The 26058-nt window shown below is 37.5% G+C and overlaps 2 protein-coding genes and 2 long non-coding RNA genes across 4 annotated transcripts in view; all 4 read left to right on the forward strand.

Annotated features, from left to right (window-relative positions):
* LOC127987952 (CD48 antigen-like) overlaps nucleotides 1–828 on the forward strand; it is a 57900-nt gene extending 57072 nt beyond the window's left edge. The window contains exons 4-5 of the mRNA XM_052590410.1: nucleotides 227–526; nucleotides 635–828. Coding sequence (XP_052446370.1) covers nucleotides 227–526; nucleotides 635–828 — 494 coding nt within the window. The remainder of the gene's footprint in view (nucleotides 1–226; nucleotides 527–634) is intronic.
* Nucleotides 1–26058, forward strand: part of LOC127988002 (uncharacterized protein DDB_G0271670-like) — a 327998-nt gene that overhangs the window by 165694 nt on the left and 136246 nt on the right. The window lies entirely within an intron of this gene.
* LOC127987149 (uncharacterized) lies at nucleotides 1184–3936 on the forward strand. The gene is made up of 2 exons (XR_008161063.1): nucleotides 1184–1259; nucleotides 2864–3936. It is a non-coding gene; the product is annotated as an uncharacterized LOC127987149 (long non-coding RNA).
* On the forward strand, nucleotides 10497–24648 carry LOC127987160 (uncharacterized). The gene is made up of 2 exons (XR_008161073.1): nucleotides 10497–10633; nucleotides 21464–24648. It is a non-coding gene; the product is annotated as an uncharacterized LOC127987160 (long non-coding RNA).

Consider the following 26058-nt stretch of genomic DNA (forward strand, 5'->3'; position numbering starts at 1 on the left):
TCTTGTTATAGCTTCAACTTATATGACGTATCATGATTGTTTGATTTTTCAATACTGGAATTGTAAAACTTGAGATACACACTCATTTTTGTCTTCTCATGTCTTCTGGACTTACATTGTTATTGACACATTTTACAATTCTAAATCCACAATAGACACAATCGCTGAATGACATCACAAACTCTCAATCAACACCTAGTATTAATTATTCAAATATTTTTTTCAGCTCGTCTGTCTGTTCCTGTCATCATCAGAAACTCTTCACAATGTTCATCATCATCATCTTCATCTCAGCAGAATTGTTCATTGTTGTGTTCAGTGGTGAATGTGGGTCATGTGACTCTCTCCTGGTACAAAGGAAACAGTTTATTGTCCAGCATCAGTGTGTCTGATCTCAGCATCAGTCTCTCTCTACCTCTGGAGGTGGAATATCAGGAGAAAAACAGCTACAGCTGTGTGATCAACAATCCCATCACAAACCAGACCACACATCTGGACATCACTCAGCTCTGTCTCACATGTTCAGGTACAGCAGAGCTAATAATTTCGTATTATTCACTGACCTTATCTCTGTATATTTTATAGATCAGACAGACACAATCACTTTTACGATTACATCACTGTCTCTCTTTAGACATAGCAGCACGGTCTTCTTCTCATCTCATCTCTCTGATCGTGGTGATCTCTGTTGTTGGATCTCTGTTGATTGTTGCTGCAGTCGTCTGCATCCGCAGAAAACACAGAAACACTGGCCAAGAAGGCAAGAGTAACCTACTGCTTTTAACTGTGATAAGTAATACTAACCCTAACCCTAACCCTAACTTGTAACAAATTGATTAAAGTTAATTAAATTACAGTCACATTCAGTTATATATATATATATATATAATTATACTAAACCTTGTTAAAATTCTTCATGATTTATAAATGATCAGCAAAGAATGTATTTCCAAATTTCACCGCTAGCTTATACTTTGATAGGGATCATATGTTTGTGTGTGTGTGTGTGTGTAAGAGAGAGAGATAAACTCACCTTTAGGTTACAAGTTAAAATTTCTAACCATCAGGCCACGGAATTTATGCAGCCCGTTTGACACATAGTTGAAAAAATAACACTAATATAATAATGATACTCTATAGTTACAATTGATTTATCTTTTAATGCCTCTGTTTTCATTGAAACAGTCCAGACTCGTGAAGATGAAGAGGAGATCACTTACGCCGAAACAACATTCTACAAAAGAAAAGCACAGAAACCGGTAAAAATCATTTATTCCAATTTATTGTTTTTATGTCACTGCAGACTTATGTGAATCCACTGTGCTTGTATGTGACAGATCACGAGAAAAACAACCTCTGCTGTAGGTAATTTCTACTGGAGTATGTTTTTAAAGCAACTGAAAAAGAGTCCAGGATCAGTAAACATTACCATTAAAGGTCCCGTTTTTCGTGCTTTTTTGAAGTTTTGATTGTGTTTACAGTGTGCAATATAACGTGTTCATGTTTCGCATGTAAAAAAACCACAGTATTTTTCACACAATTCACCTATCTGTATACCGCTGTTTTCACTGTCATAAAAACAGGCTGATGTCTTCCTTGTTCTATAAAGTCCCTCCTTCAGAAATACATAACGAGTTCTGATTGGGCCAGCGGTTCCTGTGTTGTGATTCGACACCAGCTGAGCGCACGCTGCCCTCCTGGAAACACGATTGGGCTAGAACGCACATGCTGGAGACGTATTTATAATCACAGGAGCATTTTTACTGACAAGATGCGCATGAAAATCGCATTTGTTTTTTTGCACAGCCCTAACCTCTAGTTAACAAAGCTAAACAGCTTTGCCCTTTGTGTATTAAGTTACAGAAACTGTTAAACGCACCAACTTAAATAATAAAATACACTTACCGGTTGTGGTCCATAAACAACGCCTTCTCCAGACAAAGAGGGAACTGCTTCGTCTTTCAAGAATAATCTTTGTGCAAATCCGGCATTAAACTGATTGAGATTGAGAAAGCTGTCCTCAGCAAAATGTGCTGCACATAGTTTTACATGTGGATTATAATTTTCGGGAACCGAGTTAAAAATAAATTGTAACCATTGATCTCCAAGTACAGCGTCCCTGGGAAGCCCAAACAAAGATGATTTGACTCCGAGATGAAAATAAGCGTTTCGACGACATGGCAAAAACAAACACAGCTCTTTCTTCTTCTCCGTCGGAGCGCAACAAGACCACGCCCCCTTTTTTAATTCATGTGGGTGGAGGTAAGTCAAAAACGGGTAGTTTTAGTGACGTCATTACTGCAGGAACTAGAGGGCTGTAGTCCAAACGGGTTGTTTTTTGTAGGCGACTTCTGTTAAATAAAATATATCGCTTGGCATTGAACTTTGAGCTTTAGAATTTTACAGATATTATTTATACTCTAAGAACAACATTACACACGAACTAAAGTTTAAAACATGGGATCACGAAGAAGGGGACCTTTAACACTATACAGACTTTTACATTTTTTAAAAAGTGAGTAAAAACATATATTTTCAAGAAATTCCTGTTAAACTATGTTTTCACAAGAAAACCATCGTCTACAGGAACCGAAAGTGACAAATGCACATACTGCATGAGTACATGTTTAAGAGTGAGACAGATACAGAAAAGTATTATTATTATTATTATATTTATTTATTTTTTAATTCAAAGTTAAACCTGCTTGACAAGTCTGCAACACTTTCCAACTATTTATTTTATTTGGCTGAGATTGAATCTTATGTGCATCACTGTTATTTTAGCTGTATGAAAACAGTCAATCACAAACTGGTATCAAACATTTTAATTCAGACGATTTTATGAAATCTTTGTTTTTTACAGAATGTTAAAGAGGAGGAGGATGTGGTGTACGCAGGTGTTGTCACTAGAAGATGACCAATCTTCACACAATTGTACCAGATCGAGCTGAAGTATTTGAGTTTTGAGATTGGTGAGATTAAATTAGCACTCTATTAGCAACAAATGCAAATCAAAATTGGAAAAATGTTGAAAACCACAGGGAGATCTAAAACTGCTCTCTTGTTGACAAGCAAGGTTGTTCCCCCAGGGTGCATTTTGTCAAGTGACCAGATATCCAGTGCTCAGTCAATAAGCAGCAGTAAACATCTGTCTGCTCAGTTCATGGCAGAGCTTGGGATGCCAGACCAGGATTAAGAACCACAGGCTAAAATGATGAGCAAACCACATGTTTTCACATTGTTTTAACCAGTTTCTCAATATATGGTAGTGAGCAGATTTGCCTAGGATCCTGGAGTTCAACATCTTTAGAGGCCCCCTGGTATTTTGTGAGCCAAAATGAATAAATTATTTTTGTACAAAGGTGTGCAGGAGCTTGTGTCTATTACTGGACAGCTGTGGTTCATGTCAGTTTGTGTGTGTTTGTCTTAATGCGTCAATAGCTTGTGGTTTAAGTATGTGTGTTTTTTTTTCCCATTCCGGTCTGTATGATGTTCACAGTTTGACTTCTGCTTTAAACAAAACCAGTTTACTCAAATACTGAGTTAATACATTTTAATGTTTTACCAAAAAAATAACTTTGATATTACTGTGAAATATGAAAACATCACATACGTTATGCAATATGAACAAAAAAACCTTGACCCCAGTGGTAGATCCATTGGTTATTTTTCTCTATTTCTAAAATGACAATGTATGACTTCATGTTGTGGTTATTGATCATTTATTTTATTTTCATCCGTTTTCATGAGTAAATAAGAAGAAATATCATAACACGCAAACTAAAGCTTTTAGTAGAATAACAGTGCTACAGTACAAAAGGCACAGCACAACAACTTTTCTCAAAATAGTTTAAGACCGTTATCTGTTCTGTGCGAGATGAGTATGGCCTAAAGTGTAAAAAATAAATCAAGCGAAATTCAACTCAAAAGTGCAAATGTAAACACAATTTTTCTTAGATGTTACTGCATTTTGTCTTTGTAAGCATGTAACATGAAACTCGATTCATAATGCAATGTGATTACTCACTGTACTCCTTCAGCCTCAGGTCCAACACAAATAACCAAATATATTTTATGATTTTACAAAAACAAACAAAAAAGTGATTTTGTACATCTACAGCTACAATAAAACTATAAATGCATGACCGTCAATAATCTTTTGCCCACATAATGTGTAGTTACAACATCTAGCTGCAGGGTCCAGCAGAAGATATCAGCCAGACAGCAAAATCTCCAGTGTTAATTTGAATTTGATTTAATTTGAACACCTGATGTTAACAAGCAGAATCACCAACCGATCACGATTTGTGTGTCACCATTATAGTGGTCAGTGTTTGCTTTAGTTGGGATCTTGAACCTTCTGATGTTTACTTTAGATTTTGTGTGGCTGTGGTAACTCAGTCGTAACACACACACACAGACAGACCAGAGCCAAGGCGATCTTATGGTCTTGACTGTGGTTTGGACTAATTGTCATGAAGTTACCTGATTGGCTGAGTTTGGGTTTCTTAACTGTGTACACGTTTTTAAAAGTTAATTCTACATAAAGAAAGAGTTCTTTAGTTTAGACACACAGACATCAAGAATCAGCGTGAGCATCACAACAACGGTGACCATCAAAAAAGCATGTTGTAGCCAATAAAAACTCATCCATGGCTCCCATCATGCGTTGCGGTATGAATAAATTATGAGCTTTTTTAGTATCTAGTTTTGTGATGTTCAGAGTAGATCTGTTTATCTGAATATGCTGTTTGTCACCGTTGTTGATATTAATATGCTGATTTTTGTTATCTGTGTGTGCCTAAAGTTCAATAAAAAGAAAAAAAAAATCAAAATCACAGTATCAAAAATGTAGAGAAATTACAGACTCTTTTGTTGTGGAATCAAAGCTGTTACAATCAATAATATGCGATAATAAGAGAAGAGCCTGTAAATGAGTTCAGTGATTAAGGTCAAGCAATAATTACATTAAAACATAATCACCACCCAATGATTTTTGCTCTTGGCTTGACACATAAATCAGAAAATTAAAGTTACAAGCGAAGATCACAACTAAAGCAAACACTGACCACTATAATGGTGATACAAATTGTGATTTTTCTCGTTTGGTGATTCTGCTTGTTAACATCAGGTGTCTTCAATAATGCTCAATCATAACTCAATTAACTTCTTAATTATCTCATTAACTTCAACTCTGCTTCAGTGTTACTTTTAACACTGCTTTAGTGTTTATATGAGTCCACACTCAAGAGTGTTAAATTAACACTGGGGATTTTGCTGTGCAGACAGACCTTGACCCTTAAGAAATACAATTTACTGGAAAGCATAGGCTGCTAAATCTTCACCACTGGAACAATAGTGTCATTACTGGCCTTCCTGAATGCTCTAAACCCGCTCATTCTATGCAATTTCTAATCAAATCGAGTCACTGACAGGTCCAGATATTTAACATGCTAAATATTTCAGCATCTGTGAAATATGTCATAAATATTCAAAATATGTGTGTATTTGTGAGTAAAACTGCTTAAAGGGGGGGTGAAATGCTCGTTTTCACTCAATATCCTGTTAATCTTGAGTACCTATAGAGTAGTACTGCACCCTTCATAACTCCAAAAAGTCTTTATTTTTATTATATTCATAAGAGAAAGATAGTCTGTACCGATTTTTCACGGAAAAACACGAGTGCCTGGAGGCGTGACGTGTGGGCGGAGCTAAAGAATCACGAGCGCCAGTAGGATTTTGCGTTGAGAGCGTTTGGAAGCTGTGACACAGATCCAGAGGCTGAAATTTAACAAGAGCAACATCAGCAAAGGCGTCTCTATGTGGTATGTACTGAAACTGTACATATTTGCTTAGCGGTTTGGAAAATGACTAAGTTCCACTTTATGTCGTCTTTTTTTTTTTTTTTTTTTTTTTTTTTAGCTGTAAGTTACATGTGGAAAGTGCAGTTTGATGACAACATCGCATGTTGTTTACTTGATGTGCTTACACGCCGATAGCTAAGTTAACAACACAGAGATATTTGAAGCAGTTTTACTCACCGCCTGCGGATCCAACACACGATCGTGACCCTTTTTCGTTGGGATTGCATCATCTTTAAGAAATAAACGATGTGCAAATCCGGCGTCAAACTGGGCCTTGTTTGTAAAACAAGCATCTTCGAAATGCAGGGAACAAACAAAAACACTTGCACAACTCCGTTGATGCTCTGTAAAAATAAACTCCATCCACTGGTCCCTTAATGCTGTTTTTTTTTTGGTAATCTGTGCAGGGTTGTCTTGCCCTGGCAACCAAAAACACACTTCTTTTGTGACATTTCGCGACGCTCTCGCTCTGATCAGTGAACGTCTGTTGTGCTCTCAGTGCTGTGCTATATGGGAGCGCGCGCTCTTCCGGCAGAAGTGCCCTAAGGACCCATATAAGGTAATTCCACTCCATCTAACGTCACACAGAGCCATACTCGAAAAAAACTTTCCGAAACTTGTGACAAACCGGAAGAGGTTTTTTTGGAACAAAAATACTCCTTCAAAACGTACAACTTAATTTTTGAAACTTTGTTAAAGAGTTGGATTCCCATGCTAAACATGGACAGTGTAAAAAACTCAGTATGCATGAAATAGAATTTCACTCCCCCCTTTAAAATACCTCTGCCTCTTTGTTAGTGCGTCCGCCTCCCATGCCGGAGACCCGGGTTCGAGCCCCGCTCGGAGCGAGTCGTTGCTGCTGCTGCTCTCGTTCAGTTTCAGCTTCGGGATCTGATTCTGGATCATAAATAAACGGCTGAATCTGACTGTTAGCCATGGTTTGTTTTGGATGATGGTTTATTTCCCCTCACGGTAATGTCACAGCTTCCACATGCTTTCAACGCAAAAGCCTACAACTTAATTTTTGAAACTTTGTCCATGTTTAGCATGGGAATCCAACTCTTTAACAGTGTAAAAAACTCAGTATGCATGAAATAGCATTTCACCCCCCCCCCCTTTAAAGGAAAAGTGAAAGTTTAGTGTTTCAGAGTTTTAACAGAGTTTTGAACTTGAATGAACAGAAACAATTATTATTTTAAAAGGAATTTATTAGCCTAGTGTTTATGACAAACTCTAAAATCATTTAATGACAAAAAACACACAAACATCACAAGCAAAAGAAAAAGTCTAAAGATATTCCGAAAACAAACAAACAGACAGCAACATTATGCACATTTCTGTAAAATAATGCCCATGGTAAAATCTGTGATAGGCTACACTTTTTTTTTTTTTTTTTAAGAAATTGATATATAACTGTCCTGTCACAATAATACAATGTGATGTGAACCTCACTTGGATTAGGAGACTTCTGCACCACTACACCATTCTCTTGGAAGACAACACAAATTCACAGAAGATAATACAATTGGACACTGATATCATTTGAGGACCAGTAACTAAAGGTTTTATTGCACAGTGAAAATTCTAGAATCATCCCCTGAATCCTAATGATGCTTGTTTCTTCTAGATACCGTAACAGTACACAACAGGCATATATCATACTGGCTTGTAGTACAATATCTCGCACACTAAATCTGTCGCCATCCAACATCTGGGGCAAACTTTTATAAAGCTATCAAGTTAACACAAGTCTCCAGATGATACAGCTGGAAGTGTTGTATTAAAGGTAAGCATTGTTACTCACGCAGCGGTTGAAACAAATGCATTTGCTCTGGCACTCTGAATTCAGCATATTCTTGTAGCAGAAATGAGTCAAATCAGACAAATCAAAGAGTCTATCAGAGCTGTGTGCATTGAAACATGAGCTGAATTCCTCAGGAAGTCATAAATCAGTTCTAGTGCCACAAGAACCAAGCAAGATAACCAACCAACCAACTTGTTCACACAACAGCTTTCAACATTAACACCAATAGAACAATTATTAACAATTTTAATTCGAAGAAGAGATTGTCAAATTTATTGTTCGTGATTGAAATGCAACGCTGGACATCACATGTAAACCCAGGAGATCAAGTTAAATACTTGCATTGACTTCCCCCCCACCCAGAAGAACCAGAAATTCCTAAGGGGGAAGGGCTTTAAACCTTTGTCTTCACAGAAAAGTCCTTTGCCAGAGAATGGCAAAGAAACCCTTTTTATACATTATATATGGACCAGAATGAACTCAAAAAAGACTTATGAATGAATCATTCCATTGCTTAACTCCATATTCATTTACGTGTAACCCACACATTTGACTATCATGTATAATCACTTATTGAGTATGTCTTTTTATAACTATAGGATACATAGTCATGTCTAGTATTGAAATAATCGCATTTTCTTGCTTGATATTGTCCTGACAATCATTTATTTGTAAAATATATCATAATCATGTTATAGGAATCATGTCCAAAATTAGACCCTGTGAGGCAAGAACCACATGCTTGGTAAGATAAACAAATGATTTATGATACCCACCCCAAGAACATATCTGATTGGTCAAGGCAACATTTGAGGGGTGGCCAACAGGAAAGTTTAAATACTTTGGATACGATTAAATTTTTGCTTTTAGTTCTAGTCTAGCTGCTGCTATTAGCCATGTCGGCTTTTAGTCTAGCATTGCTTGTGCTATCAGTCATGCGGGCTTTTAGTCTGCTTTTAGTTCCAGCCTTGCTCATGCTATCAGTCATGCCTGCTCTTAGCTTTTAGCTTGTAGCTTTGCTACCTAGCTTTAGCTATAAGCATCTAGCCATGCGGTTAGTCGTCATTGTTCTTTGAGCGCGGTTCCAGCGTGCCTGCCTACTGCTTCTATGCCACAATGAGAAGGAACACAACCTAGTCTCGTCAAACTTTATTTCTTTTCTTTTCCGTTTGAGTTTCGTGTTCTGAGTTAAGTTTTGTAACGTCGAGTCTCCGACGCCTGACCTCGGATGCCCGTTCAACTTCAACCAGCGCACACGACTCTGCACTTTCAGTCAACGCCCAACAACCACGGGCTTCCCAAGACGTCACTTCACTACTGAACTTCCAGCCAATCAGCGACACCGGGATACCCCTTTCAACGGGAGTTCCTTTCACAGGAAACTAAGGCAACGTATCCCCAGATATTTGTTGTGCTGGTGTATCTAGTATAATTTTTGTCACATTGAGGAACTCAATGCAAGGGCTAATTACGTGATTGATGGTTGTTCATGTCTATGCAATTTAACGTATTGCTGTAAACTTGGGATTCCATATTTCCATTCTCTTAAACTCATCTTTCCTTAACTTTCGACCTTCCTACAACTTGTGTGAATGTGTGTGTGCGTGCGTTTATGTGTTAGATTAGTTTATATGTCTTAGATTTATCTAATAAAGCCTTATTCATATTGAAAAGAGAAGTATCTTGTGTTTTGTGCTTACAAGTTAATGTCTTAAACTGTCGATCTTGTTACTGTGCTAATTGATAGTGTTTCACTATAGTTTGGATATTAGTATCCAGCGCAGATTTGATGTTAAACGGCTAGTTCACTGAATCGCAGGGCGTCTCCGTGACCAGCCGTGAAACAGTGATTCTGTTCAAATTCCCTTTAAAATCTTAAATGATTCCCTCTGAGCTAAATTGACCTGTTTCCCTTACATTTATAATGGTGGAGAATGATTGCGGGCAGTTTAATCTAAATTGTGAGCATAAACCAAGTTATTTAATCTTTGATTTTGCTAAAGGAATGAAAGCTGAGAAGCTTGCGAGACCGGAGTATGTGTGTGTGTGTTTGTGTGACGCGTGACGAAAACAGCGCGCGCCCTCCCGCTTGAATGAAAGGAGCTAGAGGAGACTTTAACTCGAGTCCGTCTCCCCTTTGTTAACCCTCTGGAGTCTAAGGGTATTTTTGGGGCCTTGAGAAGTTTTGTCATGCCCTGACATTTGTGCTTTTTTCAGTTTCTTATAAATATCTAAATGGGTAAAGTCTAATATCACTGTAATCAGCACAAACTGGGCTATAATAATATGTGAAAGGCATGCATGTACATGATTGTATTTTTGAGAAAAAAAATGTTATGCATGGTTAGTGAAAAACTAAAAATGTTAAATCACTTGAATAAGGCAATAAAACACATACATAAAATTGGTTGCCGGAAAAGTTGAGAACTGGAGCTTGTAGCCTAGAATTTTTCTTTCTGAATGATGTGAAAATCATCTTGTTTACTCATTCACAGAAAACAATATATTGATTTAAATTTTCTAAAACACTTTTTGTTGGTAAAAGTCATATGCGAGTAGGCGTCAACTATCATGAATATCATTGTGATTTACACCTGAGAAGACAAAGGCCTGCATAATGAGCTGCATAATGAGCCTCTCATTCAACTGTGCCACTGAGGGAGGACTTACAAGAAAGAATGTGAGAACAAAATAAAAGTATATAATTTTAGTTTGTAGTTTATTAAGAATATATTTAATTATCCCACAACATAATTTAATATCCACTTGGGGGAGCAGTTAAACAGTTTATTAGGAACAATCAAAGCTGACTTTCAAACAATTTTTTTGGCATCCTTACTTCAGTCACACAATCCTTCAGAAATCCTTTTAACAATCTTATTTTCTACCAAATAAACCCCATTTATTATCATCATCATTATTATTATTATTATTAATGTTGAAAAGAGCTGATAATATTTTTCAGGTTTTTTTAGGGGGAATTAATCGAAAGAACTGCATTGTTTTTACATTTGTTAGAGTTATCTCTATTTGTCACATTTATATTATTTACATCAAGCTTTTGAATGGTATAGTATTGTATATTGTTATTGAAACTTCATAATGTTTCACTTGATTATACGTTTAGTCAGGAATTATAGTTTGGAAAAAGTCTTTGGAAAAAGTCTGACTAGTAAAATGTTTACACGTTATGTGAAAACTAGTACAAATAAATAAAAAGAGACTTACTCATGTTTATGATCTCTGCTGATTAAAGTGCTTCATTCTTTTTTCTGAAGAAATCCATTTCTCAAATCCTCAACCACATCACACCTTTTTGGGGTGAATTATGTCTTAGTCCTCTCATCGCGAAGCAAACAGTAAAATAAAATAAAAACTTGAAGAATAGTCTGGCTGCTTTTTCTTCTGTGTGGGCGTATTCAAGCCGCGCGCTTCAGTTTGAATCTGAATAGCGCGTTCAGCGCGAGGGCGTGGTCACATTAGATATAATGAGCGGAGATATGAAAAACAGACATTGCGTTGTTTTCATATGGATTACTTTATCTCAGAATATTTGTTTTCGACAGCACCTGTTTAGTTTAAAAGGAGACATTCCAGGCTTTCTATAGATATCTCTCTCATGTCTCTTCTTTGAGTATTCACGGAGTTACAGTTCATTTTAATGAAATGTTTGTACATGACGATCAGCGGAGATAAAGACTGTAGACAGCGCACCTTGTTTGTTATCTTTATTTTATAAGTGCACAAAGGTTTTTTGTTATTATGTCTGTATCCAAAAAAAAACTAGACTCTTTACAGATTCGATTGATGTATTGCTCTTATCTGTACGATTAAAACTGAGAGTGTAATTTAAGTTCTTTTCGGGGTTATCAGGAGAAAATGACTCAAAACGCATATATGCGTTAATCGACTCGAAAGGGTTAACAGCAGTAAGTGAACTTAAAAGTAAACATCTGAGATCGTACAAAAAGGTAGAAATTGAGTGTGTTCCTCATTTGTGTAATGCCTTGTTTTATAGCTGATTTGATTTCATTGCGTGTTCCAGTGTCTCAAACGCTATCTCAGTCACTGTTTGCTGAACGGAGCTAAACTGTTAGTGTTTCAAAAGGGATATAAATCGGTGAATAAAGAATAGTTTTGAGCGGGTTCCTCAATCTATTTATCAAAGTCCCCGTATTCATATTTCATATAGTTTGATTGCCAGTGCGTGTTCCACTGCCGAATCAAATTTGATATTCGACTCCCCTAAGTTAACGTTAAACATTAGAGAACAATGTTTGCCCATTTGTATCCGTTCACAAAGTGAATGCAATCTCGCGTAACACGGCGTGTGTCCGAGAGTAATTTCAATGGGAGTGTTTTAAAAGCTTGATCAAGTAAATTTTAACTGTGTACCAACAGCGAAGGAAAACTTTTATGTTTGTGTCCAGAAAAACTGGCACGGAGAATCAAATTGCTGAGATTGATATAATAACTACAGCAGGAAGCTGCTATTTGAATTAAGATAAATTTAACTCTATACAAACTGAGAGTTTAAGTGCCACATCGCAAAACCAACTGAAAGGCGGTGTTGTTATTTGTACAGTGTTGAAATGAGCCGACATTTCATGTAACATGCTTAACTGTATTTGCAACAATGCAACGATTCATGTGCTAATCCACTAGAATGTGTTTTGGTTGCCATAGTGACGACCGTGACCCGGAAGCCTAACGTACTTCCGGAGCAACTCTGAACTGTGCACGCGCAGCGCACAAACTCCGCGGTGTCGCTAAGCTAACGAAACCATTGCATGTACATTGAAGTCTATACTAAAGCCACTAGCCTTCAAGGTTAGCCGTTAGCATTACCATCCAGTGGTAGAATAATGTGTGTTTGGGCAACGCTGACGTGATTTAACCATTTTAAACATCTTAACTAACACTTGTTAGTCTCTTTCTTTTTATCGCTCTCTCTTCTCACTAGACCACTTATTTTCATTTTACTAGAAAGGGAAATACTCACTCACAATTATTAATTGTCAAATTGAAATTTAATTGAAACATTACATTTATTTGGAAGCATTTAAAATTTCCCTCTCAGATCATTTCATATGATCTTTTATTTCTAGTATTCTCTTTTGGGTCTAATTATTTTAGGAATGAATAAGCCTTGAACTTTGGAAGTTAAAGTAAACTTATTCTTCCTAATTTATTTATTACCCATCTGAATATATGCTATTCAGACCGTTACTTATTTGAATGCATTTTACCCCTCTTCCTGTTTTGGTTATACACTTAACCACTATTGTTTTACGTATTGATTTCCTCTTTTTAATTTCATTTTTGCATATTTTGCCCATTTATTAATTTTACTTTTTCTTACCATTTCTTTACTTGTGTATCCTAGCCTGGGAACGACAAACCTGAGCCCTTAAAAGGAGACATTGTTATCCCTCACTACGAGTTCAAATAAATTAGAAAGACAACCCTCTTTCACTTAAAGTTTATTTTGTTTGATTAGTTGTGCAGCAACTAACACAACGCTCTCCTTGTAGTTGAGATAACCGCTACTGAGACTTACCATCTCCGTCCTCTCTCTCCTTTACTTTCCTCTTCTCTTTTTACATTTGTAGGACATGTAAGAACCATCAATCAATTCTAAGTGAAGTAAATACACAATCGTGCCAAAGACGACGAATCATCCTTATGAATTTGATTGTAATCATCCTCTCATTTGTTCTTCATAACCTCCCTACATTTGGAAACGCAATCAAAGTTTTAGCATCTCATCCAACGTTGAGATCAATTTAATAGAGATACGTGTTGAGCAACTGTCGCCTTCGCTGACTCCCTGGTGAGCCGTCCAACTGAAAGGTGTACGGTGTCAATCCTGTCAGACTAAGAAAAGAGATATCAGAATTATTATTGTATTCTTTTGTCCAAAGCAAGAAATATAATAATATTGTTTACGTTTTTGATAACATTTCATTGGAAAAAATAATTTTCCTCATTTGAAAAACAGAAATTTTGCTTGTCATTTGAATTTGTTTTTCACCTCTGTCTCTCTTTTCCTCTTCCTCATTAGAGTGACAAAGTCTTCGCATCTCTAGTCTACTTAGACACCCTGAGACCAACACAGTCATCACCACATTTCACTAGTGGTTCACAATCACTGATACAACACTTACCCACATAGCAAAGGTCTTCTGGCCCAGATCCGGGCCACACATGACTTCTCCCTTGGCCCAAGTACCACAAAGAATGACGGCCCGGAAGTGGCCCAGAACTGGATTAAAGACTCGGGCCACACATGGGCCATAACCGGCCCGAATCTCAGCCAGTTAACCAGCCTTAGCTGGCCCTTAAGTAAACCAGAATCCCCGAATCTGAGCCACACCTGAGCCCTATATAGCCCAGACCCAAGCCAGACAGGAAGCAGTGTCAGCCCAGATCTGGCCCGAATGGATTTCACACAGGCCAGATGTGGGCCGGATACAAACACTATATTGAAAAAAACACTATATTGCTGTCTGGGAATTTTAATATTTCATATTATTACCTTGTATATTACTATGATCGCAATTTTACATTTTGTGACATGCTTTAATGTACACACAATCTACACTGAGAAAAAAACAATAAGGAAATTTACTTAATTTTTATTTGGCAAGTTTTTGCACAAGCATTTTTCAAGTAAATTACACACATTTGGAAATTATAAATCTACGTAACTAAGTTAAGTAAAAACAAACAAACAAAAAAAAAAAACAATAAGTACATGTAACTTGACCTGTTAAATTGTATTGAGTAAATTTAAATTAAATTAGACAAAAGAAATTGCACTGTAAAACCTGACAAGTAACTTAGAGTAAACAGATTGCCTCGTTTTAAACAATGTGAGTTTTAAAACTTTGCGTTCAAGTAATTAAGTGATTAACTGAGTGCTGATTGTGAATTAGTGATGAACAGCTGCTGCTAACAAACAGAATCACTGAAGAAAAGAGAAACACAAGAACTACTACAACTGACTTCAGACACAGACTTAGATGAAATCAACTGAAATAAAATACATGAAATCTCTCAAGATCTGATGAAACAACCCCACAAACAGCATCAGCAGCTCCACTTATTAATAACCAGACTGACTTTATTTCTGTCAGACGTCTACAGAAGATCTTATTGAGAATGAACTAAGGTTTAGATGTTGATTTATTGTTTCATTTGAAGTAACCATGTTAGAGATCAGTGTTTGCTTTAGTTGAGCTCTTGACCCTTGATTTCTGTCTTAGTCTTTTCTCTGGCTGTTATAACCGTGTGTTTCTAAAACATGTTTGTTGTAACTCAAAAGCCTAGAAGTAATATAATCAGGTGTTAACCTGTACCTTATTCTTTATATTGGTGATGATAATCATCAATTATTGAGGTGTACGTTGTCTGATGAAACAGGTGTTATTTATTTAGATTGATTATAGTAAAAGTGTTTCAGAGCCAGTAGTTCTGTGACAAACAGTTATTATAAAGGACTTTCCAAACAGTTTGGTCTTCTATGTTGTTAGGAAGTCACACACAGACATAAATAATCAGAATATGAACCTCAACAATGGTGACCATAAAAAAAAATGCTGCAGTGTGTGTTTTTTCGTCACCATTGTAGAGGTTCATATTCTGATTATTTATGTCTGTGTTTGACCAATTCATGGCGTAAAAGATAAATGTATGTGTAAAAAGTGTTTGGAAAGTCCTTTTTTTATTAACTAAAGATCATCGAACCACTGGCTCTTAGAATAATTTTTACTAGAATCACTTCAACGAATTACACAACACTTATTTCATCAGAGATCAGACTCCATACAGCTCAATAACTGATAATTATCATCACAGCTATAAAACATAACAGCCTACAACTAGGTACAGGTGAACACCTAATGATATTTCTTCTGGGCTTTTGAGTTACAACAGATGTGTTTTAGAAACACATGGTTATAACAGCCAGAGAAAAGACTAAGACAGAAATCAAGGGTCAAGAGCCCAACTAATACAAACAGTGATCTCTAACATGGTTACTTCAAATGAAACAATAAATCAACATCTAAACCTTAGTTCATTCTCAATAAGATCTCCTGTAGACGTCTGCCAGAAATAAAGTCAGTCTGGTTATTAATAAGTGGAGCTGGTGATGCTGTTTGTGGGGTTGTTTAATCAGATCTTGAGAGATTTCATGTATTTTATTTCAGTTGATTTCATCTAAGTCTGTGTCTGAAGTCAGTTGTAGTAGTTCTTGTGTTTCTCTTTTCTTCAGTGATTCTGTTTGTTAGCAGCAGCTGTTCATCACTAATTCTCAATCAGCACTTAGTTAATCACTTAATTACTTGAATTCAAAGTTTTAAAACTTACATTGTTTAAAACGAGGCAATCTATTTACTCTAAGTTACTTGTCAGGTTTTACAGTGCAATTTCTTTTGTCTAATTTAATTTAAATTTACTCAATACAATTTAACAGGTCAAGTTACATGTACTTATTGTTTTATTTTTTTATTTTTTATTTTTTTTTACTTAACTTAGATACATAGATTTATAATTTCCAAATTATAGTAAATTTCCTTATTGTTTTTTTTTTTCAGTGTAGATTGTGTGTACATTAAAGCATGTCACAAAATGTAAAATTGCGATCATAGTAATATACAAGGTAATAATGTGAAATATTAAAATTCCCAGACAGCAATATAGTGTTTTTTTCAATATAGTGTTTGTATCCGGCCCACATCTGGCCTGTGTGAAATCCATTCGGGCCAGATCTGGGCTGACACTGCTTCCTGTCTGGCTTGGGTCTGGGCTATATAGGGCTCAGGTGTGGCTCAGATTCGGGGATTCTGGTTTACTTAAGGGCCAGCTAAGGCTGGTTAACTGGCTGAGATTCGGGCCGGTTATGGCCCATGTGTGGCCCGAGTCTTTAATCCAGTTCTGGGCCACTTCCGGGCCGTCATTCTTTGTGGTACTTGGGCCAAGGGAGAAGTCATGTGTGGCCCGGATCTGGGCCAGAAGACCTTTGCTATGTGGGTAGTTGTCCCACCACACATAGGCTTTTACTCCACACAGATCTGTGTCAGTCTCTCTTCTCCCCAGCGTGCCAACATGCCGCAGACTGCAGACCCCATTTCCCATGGGGAAGATGTGAACATTTGGCTGAGAGGCATAACAGACAGCCTCACTCCAAAGACATTTGAACTGTTATTATTTTTAATAATAATCCTAATCCTGAGAAGATTCCTGACACAAGATTCAAGCCAGAACAACAACCACGAGGAGCTAGTCAAGATCACGAGCTCACTAAGCTATGCCTTCACCACCCAGCTGAAACTGAGCGACAAGCACATCACCCACCTTCAAGAGGAGCTGACACGTGCTCAACATCGCATAGACAAGCTGGAAGTGAAAGTTCAAGATCAACTCAAAGCACCCAGCGAGAGGGAGCAGGATACAACAGAACAAGTTATGAAGCTCCAAGCAGCCCTGGCAGCAGCTCAGCTCGACCAGCAACATGCAACGGCTGCTCAGAAAGACCTGGTAAACAGACTCCAGTATGCCGAACAGCTACTAGAGAAAGCCAAGATAGACATCAGAAACAAGAATTCTGAAAATAGTGCTTTGAAAGACCACCTTGAAAGGTACAGAACTGAAACGGACAATCTGACCCAACAACTAGACGATACCAACGATGAGCTCTACATGGTCAGAAAAGAACTCCAAAATGCTTACAAGCACAAACAAGAGCCAAGGAAAGAGAAACCTCTCTTAGCCTCATCACTGCTGAGCAGAGCAGAGTCCCACGTCCAAGAACTGGCATATGACGAAAGGAGCGAAGGGCCACAACCCAAAACCTCACCTGCCTTCGCCACACAACCCTTTCCTGCCAACGAAAGAAAACCTCCCGTCCAAGGCCTTGAAGCTGCACATGGGATGACAATCAAAGACCTCAACAAGCTGTCTAAAAACATCAGCAGGTTCAACCCGAACTCCACAGAGAGCCCCGACATCCAAGCTTACCTGCGAGATATCGAATTTCACCTGGAAGTGAGACCTCATGTGACTGACAGAGACTGGTTATACCTCCTTAGAGCCACGTCCAGCTCCGAGGTACGAAACTTTCTAGATCGACAGCCCAGTCAAACCAAGTCAAACTACCAGCGACTTCGTGAGGTCCTGATTAAAGAGTTTACAGACCCAGAGTCTGAACATGGACTGTTAACTGCCTTGGAAACCAAACAAGGTCGTCAAGAGACTCCACAAGCTTACTACAACCGACTCCAACAATCCTACTTTGGTGCACACAACAACTCTGACCTTGAAGAGGATGTGAACTTCAAAACCCTCTTCCTAAAGAATCTGCACCCTGGAGTCAGTCACCATCTAGGTGTCATGGCCTGTCCGAACTCCATGACCATCCAACAGTTGCGTGACCTAACACAGAAGGCCTATAACAAGCAGAAGTTGGCCTCAAAGAAAGGTAACAAAACCTCCACACTCTTGAACTCTGTCAACAAAGACTCAAGCCTTGCACTGGACGACACCCAGTGGCATCACAACACCAGAGTCTTCCATCAAGAGCACAGAGAACGTGACGCCCATATCCACGACCGCTTTCAGCCCAACTGCTGGAAAAATCCATGGGACCAGCCACGCTTCTCAAGAAACCAAAAGGATAACATCTGGAAACCTAACCAGAGATCCAAAGGTAATCACCTGACTCATCCAAGAGCAACTCGTGTGGGTAAGCGACAACAAAACCCACCTCAGCACCACTCAGACATGCACAGTGCTGAGTATGCACAAGAACATAACCGCTTACCATTAGAAGACACGGAACAAGTCATGGAACAACTAAGAGAGTTCCTTCAAGACAATTTACATGCATATGACCACAAAGTTGAGTCATGCTCGCTGTGACCAGCAGAGGTGGAGAGTCCAGGGGTCAGAAAGTAAAAGTCCTGCCACATTTTTGCTCCACACATGAACTCAGCAGCTGATTTCACCAGAGGAGGAAACAAGTCATTCCTTCCAAGTCACAAACTAGTCTCAACTCAAATCCCAAGTCCTCAAAGAGTTAAAGTCAATGAGATAATTAAGAGACTAATTAAATGATGATTGTGCATTGGTGATGAACACCTGCTGTTATTGTGCGTTACAGAGGATCAGATGCTGATGCAGATGCTTTTATTGGTTAAAATTATGCCACCATCATGGAGATCAGTGTTTGCTTTAGTTGGGCTCTTGACCCTTTTAATAATTCAAAGTAATTTGCTTTTAAACACTTGCGGTTGTGTTACGTAGTAAACATTAACACATTGCTGAATTAAAAGCTTGAAGTAGAAAATTTAATTGCCCTTTTTTCATCTAAAACATTTTAATTAACTTCATGAAGGTGTCTCTCTTTGGTTTGTTAAATTATGTTCAGCAATTACTGAACTACAAAAAAAGTCCTATTAAACAAATAGTATTGTAATGCTTAAATATTGGGGGAAAAAATTGTACAGGCTCGGGATTTTAGACATGAGCACTTATCATATGATCCTCAACAGTGGTTACAATAATTATTCATGCTACAGTGCATAATCAGAGTTTTTACTATGGTGTTACCCAGCATGCACTTCAGCTTGAAGCGTTTTGTTGATTGTCACCATTGTTGAGATTCATATGCTGGGTCATGATGTCTGTGCGTCTTATTAGGAAAAGATTTCGAAAAATTTATATTTATTACATACATTAGGAAATGTATTCATTATAGTGATTAAACCAATGGTTCCACAAGGTAGGTTATTTAAAAACTGAACATTTGTTAATAATAAATACATAAAATTGTTTTGGAAATAAACAGCCTGATGCCTAATAATTACTTCATCATGTAAAACCAGCTAGTAACGGTTTTCTGCACAGCACTGATCACACTGTTTTATAACAGCACATGTACTTTTACAGAGAAACATCTAACATAAGAAACCAAAGGTCAAGAGCCCAACTGAAGCAAACACTGATCTCCATGATGGTGGCATAATTTTAACCAATAAAACATCAGCATCTGATCCTCTGTAACGCCCAATAACAGCAGGTGTTCATCACCAATGCACAATCATCATTTAATTAGTCTCTTAATTATCTCATTGACTTTAACTCTTTGAGGACTTGGGATTTGAGTTGAGACTAGTTTGTGACTTGGAAGGAATGACTTGTTTCCTCCTCTGGTCAAATCGGCTGCTGAGTTCATGGGTGGAGCAAAAATGTGGCAGGACTTTTACTTTCTGACCCCTGGACTCTCCACCTCTCATGACCAGCGACAGAACGGAAGGCCGGTGATCCCCTGGTGCACCACATCAGAGATGACAAGCACCTGTTCAACAACAACCCAGAATGAACAAGTCTTTAACGGCCAACTGTTGATGAAAAATCTGAGGTACTAAAGGACATCACCTCAGTCACTAACAAACTGTCAAATGAACTCCAACTCCAAGTTCCAAATTCCCTGTCTGTGCAACAGCAACCACCAGAGCACAGAAGGTCAGAAAGTCTGCTACAGCCAGAAGGCATCACAAGAAGAATGCAACATAGGAGACAAGTTTTGCAACTCAGCTTCACACAGCCATGCCAAACTGCCTCCGACTGTCTGCTAAAGAACTTCCTGCCTTGCTGGACTGACCCCTCATTAGACCATGGACACGCCCTCATCCAAGCCAAGGATGCTGAGAGCCAGTCTTCAGTGACATGCTAGGAAAAGGGGGAGACAACACAGATTTGAACAGATCTGACCACACATGCACTACACCAGTAACACACAACATTACCTACACCCAGAGGTAAACACATCTACTGATAACACAGTCAACAAACATATTCTTCCCACAGGTAGAATATCCAACTTTTAGCGTAACCAAGTTACACATACCATCCATGAAGAAACGTGCAGCCATCCTCACAATAGGTAGAACACCTGACACTAAGTTAACCCTCTGGAGTCTAAGGGTATTTTTGGGGCCTTGAGAAGTTTTGTCATGCCCAGACATTTGTGCTTTTTTCAGTTTCTTATAAATATCTAAATGGGTAAAGTCTAATATCACTGTAATCAGCACAAACTGGGCTATAATAATATGTGAAATGCATGCATGTACATGATTGTATTTTTGAGAAAAAAAATGTTATGCATGGTTAGTGAAAAACTAAAAATGTTAAATCACTTGAATAAGGCAATAAAACACATACATAACATTGGTTGCCGGAAAAGTTGTGAATTGGAGCTTGTAGCCTAGAATTTTTCTTTCTGAATGATGTGAAAATCATCTTGTTTACTCACTCACAGAAAACAATATATTGATTTAAATTTTCTAAAACACTTTTTGTTGGTAAAAGTCATATGCGAGTAGGCGTCAACTATCATGAATATCATTGTGATTTACACCTGAGAAGACAAAGGCCTGCATAATGAGCTGCATAATGAGCCTCTCATTCAACTGTGCCACTGAGGGAGGACTTACAAGAAAGAATGTGAGAACAAAATAAAAGTATATAATTTTATGTTTGTAGTTTATTAAGAATATATTTAATTATCCCACAACATAATTTAATATCCACTTGGGGGAGCAGTTAAACAGTTTATTAGGATAAATCAAAGCTGACTTTCATTTTTTTTTGGCATCCTTTCTCTAGTCACACAATCCTTCAGAAATCCTTTTAACAATCTTATTTTCTACCAAATAAACCCCATTTATTATCATCATTATTATTATTATTATTATTATTAATGTTGAAAAGAGCTGATAATATTTTTCAGGTTTTTTTAGGGGGAATAAATCGAAAGAACTGCATTGTTTTTACATTTGTTAGAGTTATCTCTATTTGTCACATTTATATTATTTACATCAAGCTTTTGAATGGTATAGTATTGTATATTGTTATTGAAACTCCATAATGTTTCACTTGATTATACATTTAGTCAGGAATTATAGTTTGGAAAAAGTATTTGGAAAAAGTCTAACTAGTAAAATGTTTACACGTTATGTGAAAACTAGTACAAATAAATAAAAAGAGACTTACTCATGTTTATGATCTCTGCTGAATAAAGTGCTTCATTCTTTTTTCTGAGGAAATCCATTTCCCAAATCCTCAACCACATCACATCTTTTTGGGGTGAATTATGTCTTAGTCCTCTCATCGCGAAGCAAACAGTAAAATAAAATAAAAACTTGAAGAATAGTCTGGCTGCTTTTTCTTCTGTGTGGGCGTATGCAAGCCGCGCGCTTCTGTTTGAATCTGAATAGCGTGTTCAGCGCGGGGGCGTGGTCACATTAAATATAATGAGCGGAGATATGAAAAATAGACATCGCGTTGTTTTCATATGGATTACTTTATCTCAGAATATTTGTTTTCGGCAGCACTTGTTTAGTTTAAAAGTAGACATTCCGGGCTTTCTATAGATATCTCTCTCATGTCTCTTCGTTGAGTATTCACGGAGTTACAGTTCATTTTAATGAAATGTTTGTACATGACGATCAGCGGAGACAAAGACTGTAGACAGCGCACCTTGTTTGTTATCTTTATTTTATAAGTGCACAAAGGTTTTTTGTTATTATGTCTGTATCCAAAAAAAACTAGACCCTTTACAGATTCGATTGATGTATTGCTCTTATCTGTACGATTAAAACTGAGAGTGTAATTTAAGTTCTTTTCGGGGTTATCAGGTGAAAATGACTCAAAACGCATATATGCGTTAATCGACTCGAAAGGGTTAAGGTTCAAGACACACTAGCTGCACCTGACATCCTAGCTCAATAGTAGTTGTAACACATGCTAGGAATACCCACAGCAGCCTTGTTTTGTTTTGTTCTTCTTTTACCTATCCTTCTCCTTCCCCTCTTTCCTGAGTAGGTGAAACGCCTAGACACCCTGCGGGGGTCGAAGGTCTGATATTAGGATTGACTCGCAACACCTAATATCCGCCAGCCACTCTAAACTGAATGGAAGCCAGAGAGCTCCATGCATGATAGGTCAATTCATTGAATTGAAAATGAAATTACTAGAAAACTAATGGTAAACATGTAAAGTAAGACAACCTAGAAGAACCAAACAAAGTTAACCACAAATTTGATTGATGAATCAAAATAAAAACAATTTCCAATACGATCTAAACTATCCTCAATGTGCTAAACTACATTGACTAATGGAACTTAACCACGTGTACCTAAATAACCTGATGCCTGCACCAGTACAGTAACTGTCATGGAGGTGTTGTCTTGCTGTTTGCTGTGTTTGTCTGCTTCTTCTGCCTTTGTTTCTCCAGCGATCGACGATGTCTTCACCTAAACACCTCGCCGATCGAAAGGGGGATATATGTAGCAGAAATGAGTCAAATCAGACAAATCAAAGAGTCTATCAGAGCTGTGTGCATTGAAACATGAGCTGAATTCCTCAGGAAGTCATAAATCAGTTCTAGTACCACAAGAACCAAGCAATATAACCAACCAACCAACTTGTTCACACAACAGCTTTCAACATTAACACCAATAGAACAATTATTAACAATTTTAATTCGAAGAAGAGATTGTCAAATTTATTGTTCGTGATTGAAATGCAACGCTGGACATCACATGTAAACCCAGGAGATCAAGTTAAATACTTGCATTGACTTCCCCCCACCCAGAAGAACCAGACTGAAATTCCTAAGGGGGAAGGGCTTTAAACCTTTGTCTTCACAGAAAAGTCCTTTGCCAGAGAATGGCAAAGAAACCCTTTTTATACATTATATATGGACCAGAATGAACTCAAAAAAGACTTATGAATGAATCATTCCATTGCTTAACTCCATATTCATTTACGTGTAACCCACACATTTGACTATCATGTATAATCACTTATTGTGTATGTCTTTTGATAATTATAGGATACATAGTCATGTCTAGTATTGAAATAATCGCATTTTCTTGCTTGATATTGTCCTGACAATCATTTATTTGTAAAATATATCATAATCATGTTATAGGAATCATGTCCAAAATTAGACCCTGTGAGGCAAGAACCACATGCTTGGTAAGATAAACAAATGATTTATGATACCCACCCCAAGAACATATCTGATTGGTCAAGGCAACATTTGAGGGGTGGCCAACAAGAAAGTTTAAATACTTTGGATACGATTAAATTTTTGCTTTTAGTTCTAGTCTAGCTGCTGCTATTAGCCATGTCGGCTATTAGTCTAGCATTGCTTGTGCTATCAGTCATGCGGGCTTTTAGTCTGCTTTTAGTTCCAGCCTTGCTCGTGCTATCAGTCATGCCTGCTCTTAGCTTTTAGCTTGTAGCTTTGCTACCTAGCTTTAGCTATAAGCATCTAGCCATGCGGTTAGTCGTCATTGTTCTTTGAGCGCGGTTCCAGCGTGCCTGCCTACTGCTTCTATGCCACAATGAGAAGGAACACAACCTAGTCTCGTCAAACTTTATTTCTTTTCTTTTCCGTTTGAGTTTCGTGTTCTGAGTTAAGTTTTGTAACGTCGAGTCTCCGACGCCTGACCTCGGATGCCCGTTCAACTTCAACCAGCGCACACGACTCTGCACTTTCAGTCAACGCCCAACAACCACGGGCTTCCCAAGACGTCACTTCACTACTGAACTTCCAGCCAATCAGCGACACCGGGATACCCCTTTCAACGGGAGTTCCTTTCACAGGAAACTAAGGCAACGTATCCCCAGATATTTGTTGTGCTGGTGTATCTAGTATAATTTTAGTCACATTGAGGAACTCAATGCAAGGGCTAATTACGTGATTGATGGTTGTTCATGTCTATGCAATTTAACGTATTGCTGTAAACTTGGGATTCCATATTTCCATTCTCTTAAACTCATCTTTCCTTAACTTTCGACCTTCCTACAACTTGTGTGAATGTGTGTGTGCGTGCGTTTATGTGTTAGATTAGTTTATATGTCTTAGATTTATCTAATAAAGCCTTATTCATATTGAAAAGAGAAGTATCTTGTGTTTTGTGCTTACAAGTTAATGTCTTAAACTGTCGATCTTGTTACTGTGCTAATTGATAGTGTTTCACTATAGTTTGGATATTAGTATCCAGCGCAGATTTGATGTTAAACGGCTAGTTCACTGAATCGCAGGGCGTCTCCGTGACCAGCCGTGAAACAGTGATTCTGTTCAAATTCCCTTTAAAATCTTAAATGATTCCCTTTGAGCTAAATTGACCTGTTTCCCTTACATTCTGAAAGAAAATGTGATTTGTGTGACATTAAAGACTTTATTTATTTTTTAAACAAGTGATTGAGTAATGCAATGAGTGTCAAACAGATATATTTAATAACATATAAGCTTTTAATATAAAATTAAATAAAAAAACACATTTAATATAAAATATAACAAAGTCAGTGGTGCTTTTTATTAGGAAACTAATTTTAAATTCAGAGATCCATGAACAGGAATGAGTACTCCTTCACAGTGTTGATATAAAATAAGTTAATTATTAAACAAAAAGATTTGATCTACTCACCAGGGACAATAACCATAAATCTCTTGAATGAGGTTTTTCCACTTCCACTGATCTTTAGTTTATAAAGTCCAGCGTGTTGAGTTGTGATATTTGAGATGGTCAGAGACCCGGTTTGTTGATCCACATCCAGTCTGTCTCTGAAACTCACATCAGGAACATCATACATAGTGATCTCGGTCTCTCCTTTACATTTCACTATAGGAGACTTTTCCTTTCCAAACTTCCATAGGATTGAATCATTTGTCTGTATTTTAGTTTCAGAGTTTAGAGTGACAGAACGCCCCTCGGACACTACCACTGACTTCACTTCATCTGTATCAGCAGCACAGAGAAATACAGAAATTAGAACAAGAAAAGCAACAGTAACAGAAATGAACAAAATCAGGTCATTCCCAGAGGTGGGAAGTCCAGGTGCCAAAGAGTAAAAGTCCTGCCATATTTTTGTTCCACCCATGAACTCACCAGCCGATTTCACCAGAGGAGGAACCAAGTCATTCCTTCCAAGTCACAAACTAGTCTCAACTCAAATCCCAAGTCCTCAAAGAGTTAAAGTCAATGAGATAATTAAGAGACTAATTAAATGATGATTGTGCATTGGTGATGAACACCTGCTGTTATTGGGCGTTACAGAGGATCAGATGCTGATGTTTTATTGGTTAAAATTATGCCACCATCATGGAGATCAGTGTTTGCTTTAGTTGGGCTCTTGACCCTTTTAATAATTCAAAGTAATTTGCTTTTAAACGCTTGCGGTTGTGTTACGTAGTAAACATTAACACATTGCTGAATTAAAAGCTTGAAGTAGAAAATTTAATTGTTTAATCTAAAACATTTTAATTAACTTCATGAAGGTGTCTCTCTTTGGTTTGTTAAATTATGTTCA

The sequence above is a fragment of the Carassius gibelio genome, chromosome B22 (assembly GCF_023724105.1).
Source record: "Carassius gibelio isolate Cgi1373 ecotype wild population from Czech Republic chromosome B22, carGib1.2-hapl.c, whole genome shotgun sequence".
Classification (NCBI taxonomy): Eukaryota; Metazoa; Chordata; class Actinopteri; order Cypriniformes; family Cyprinidae; genus Carassius; species Carassius gibelio.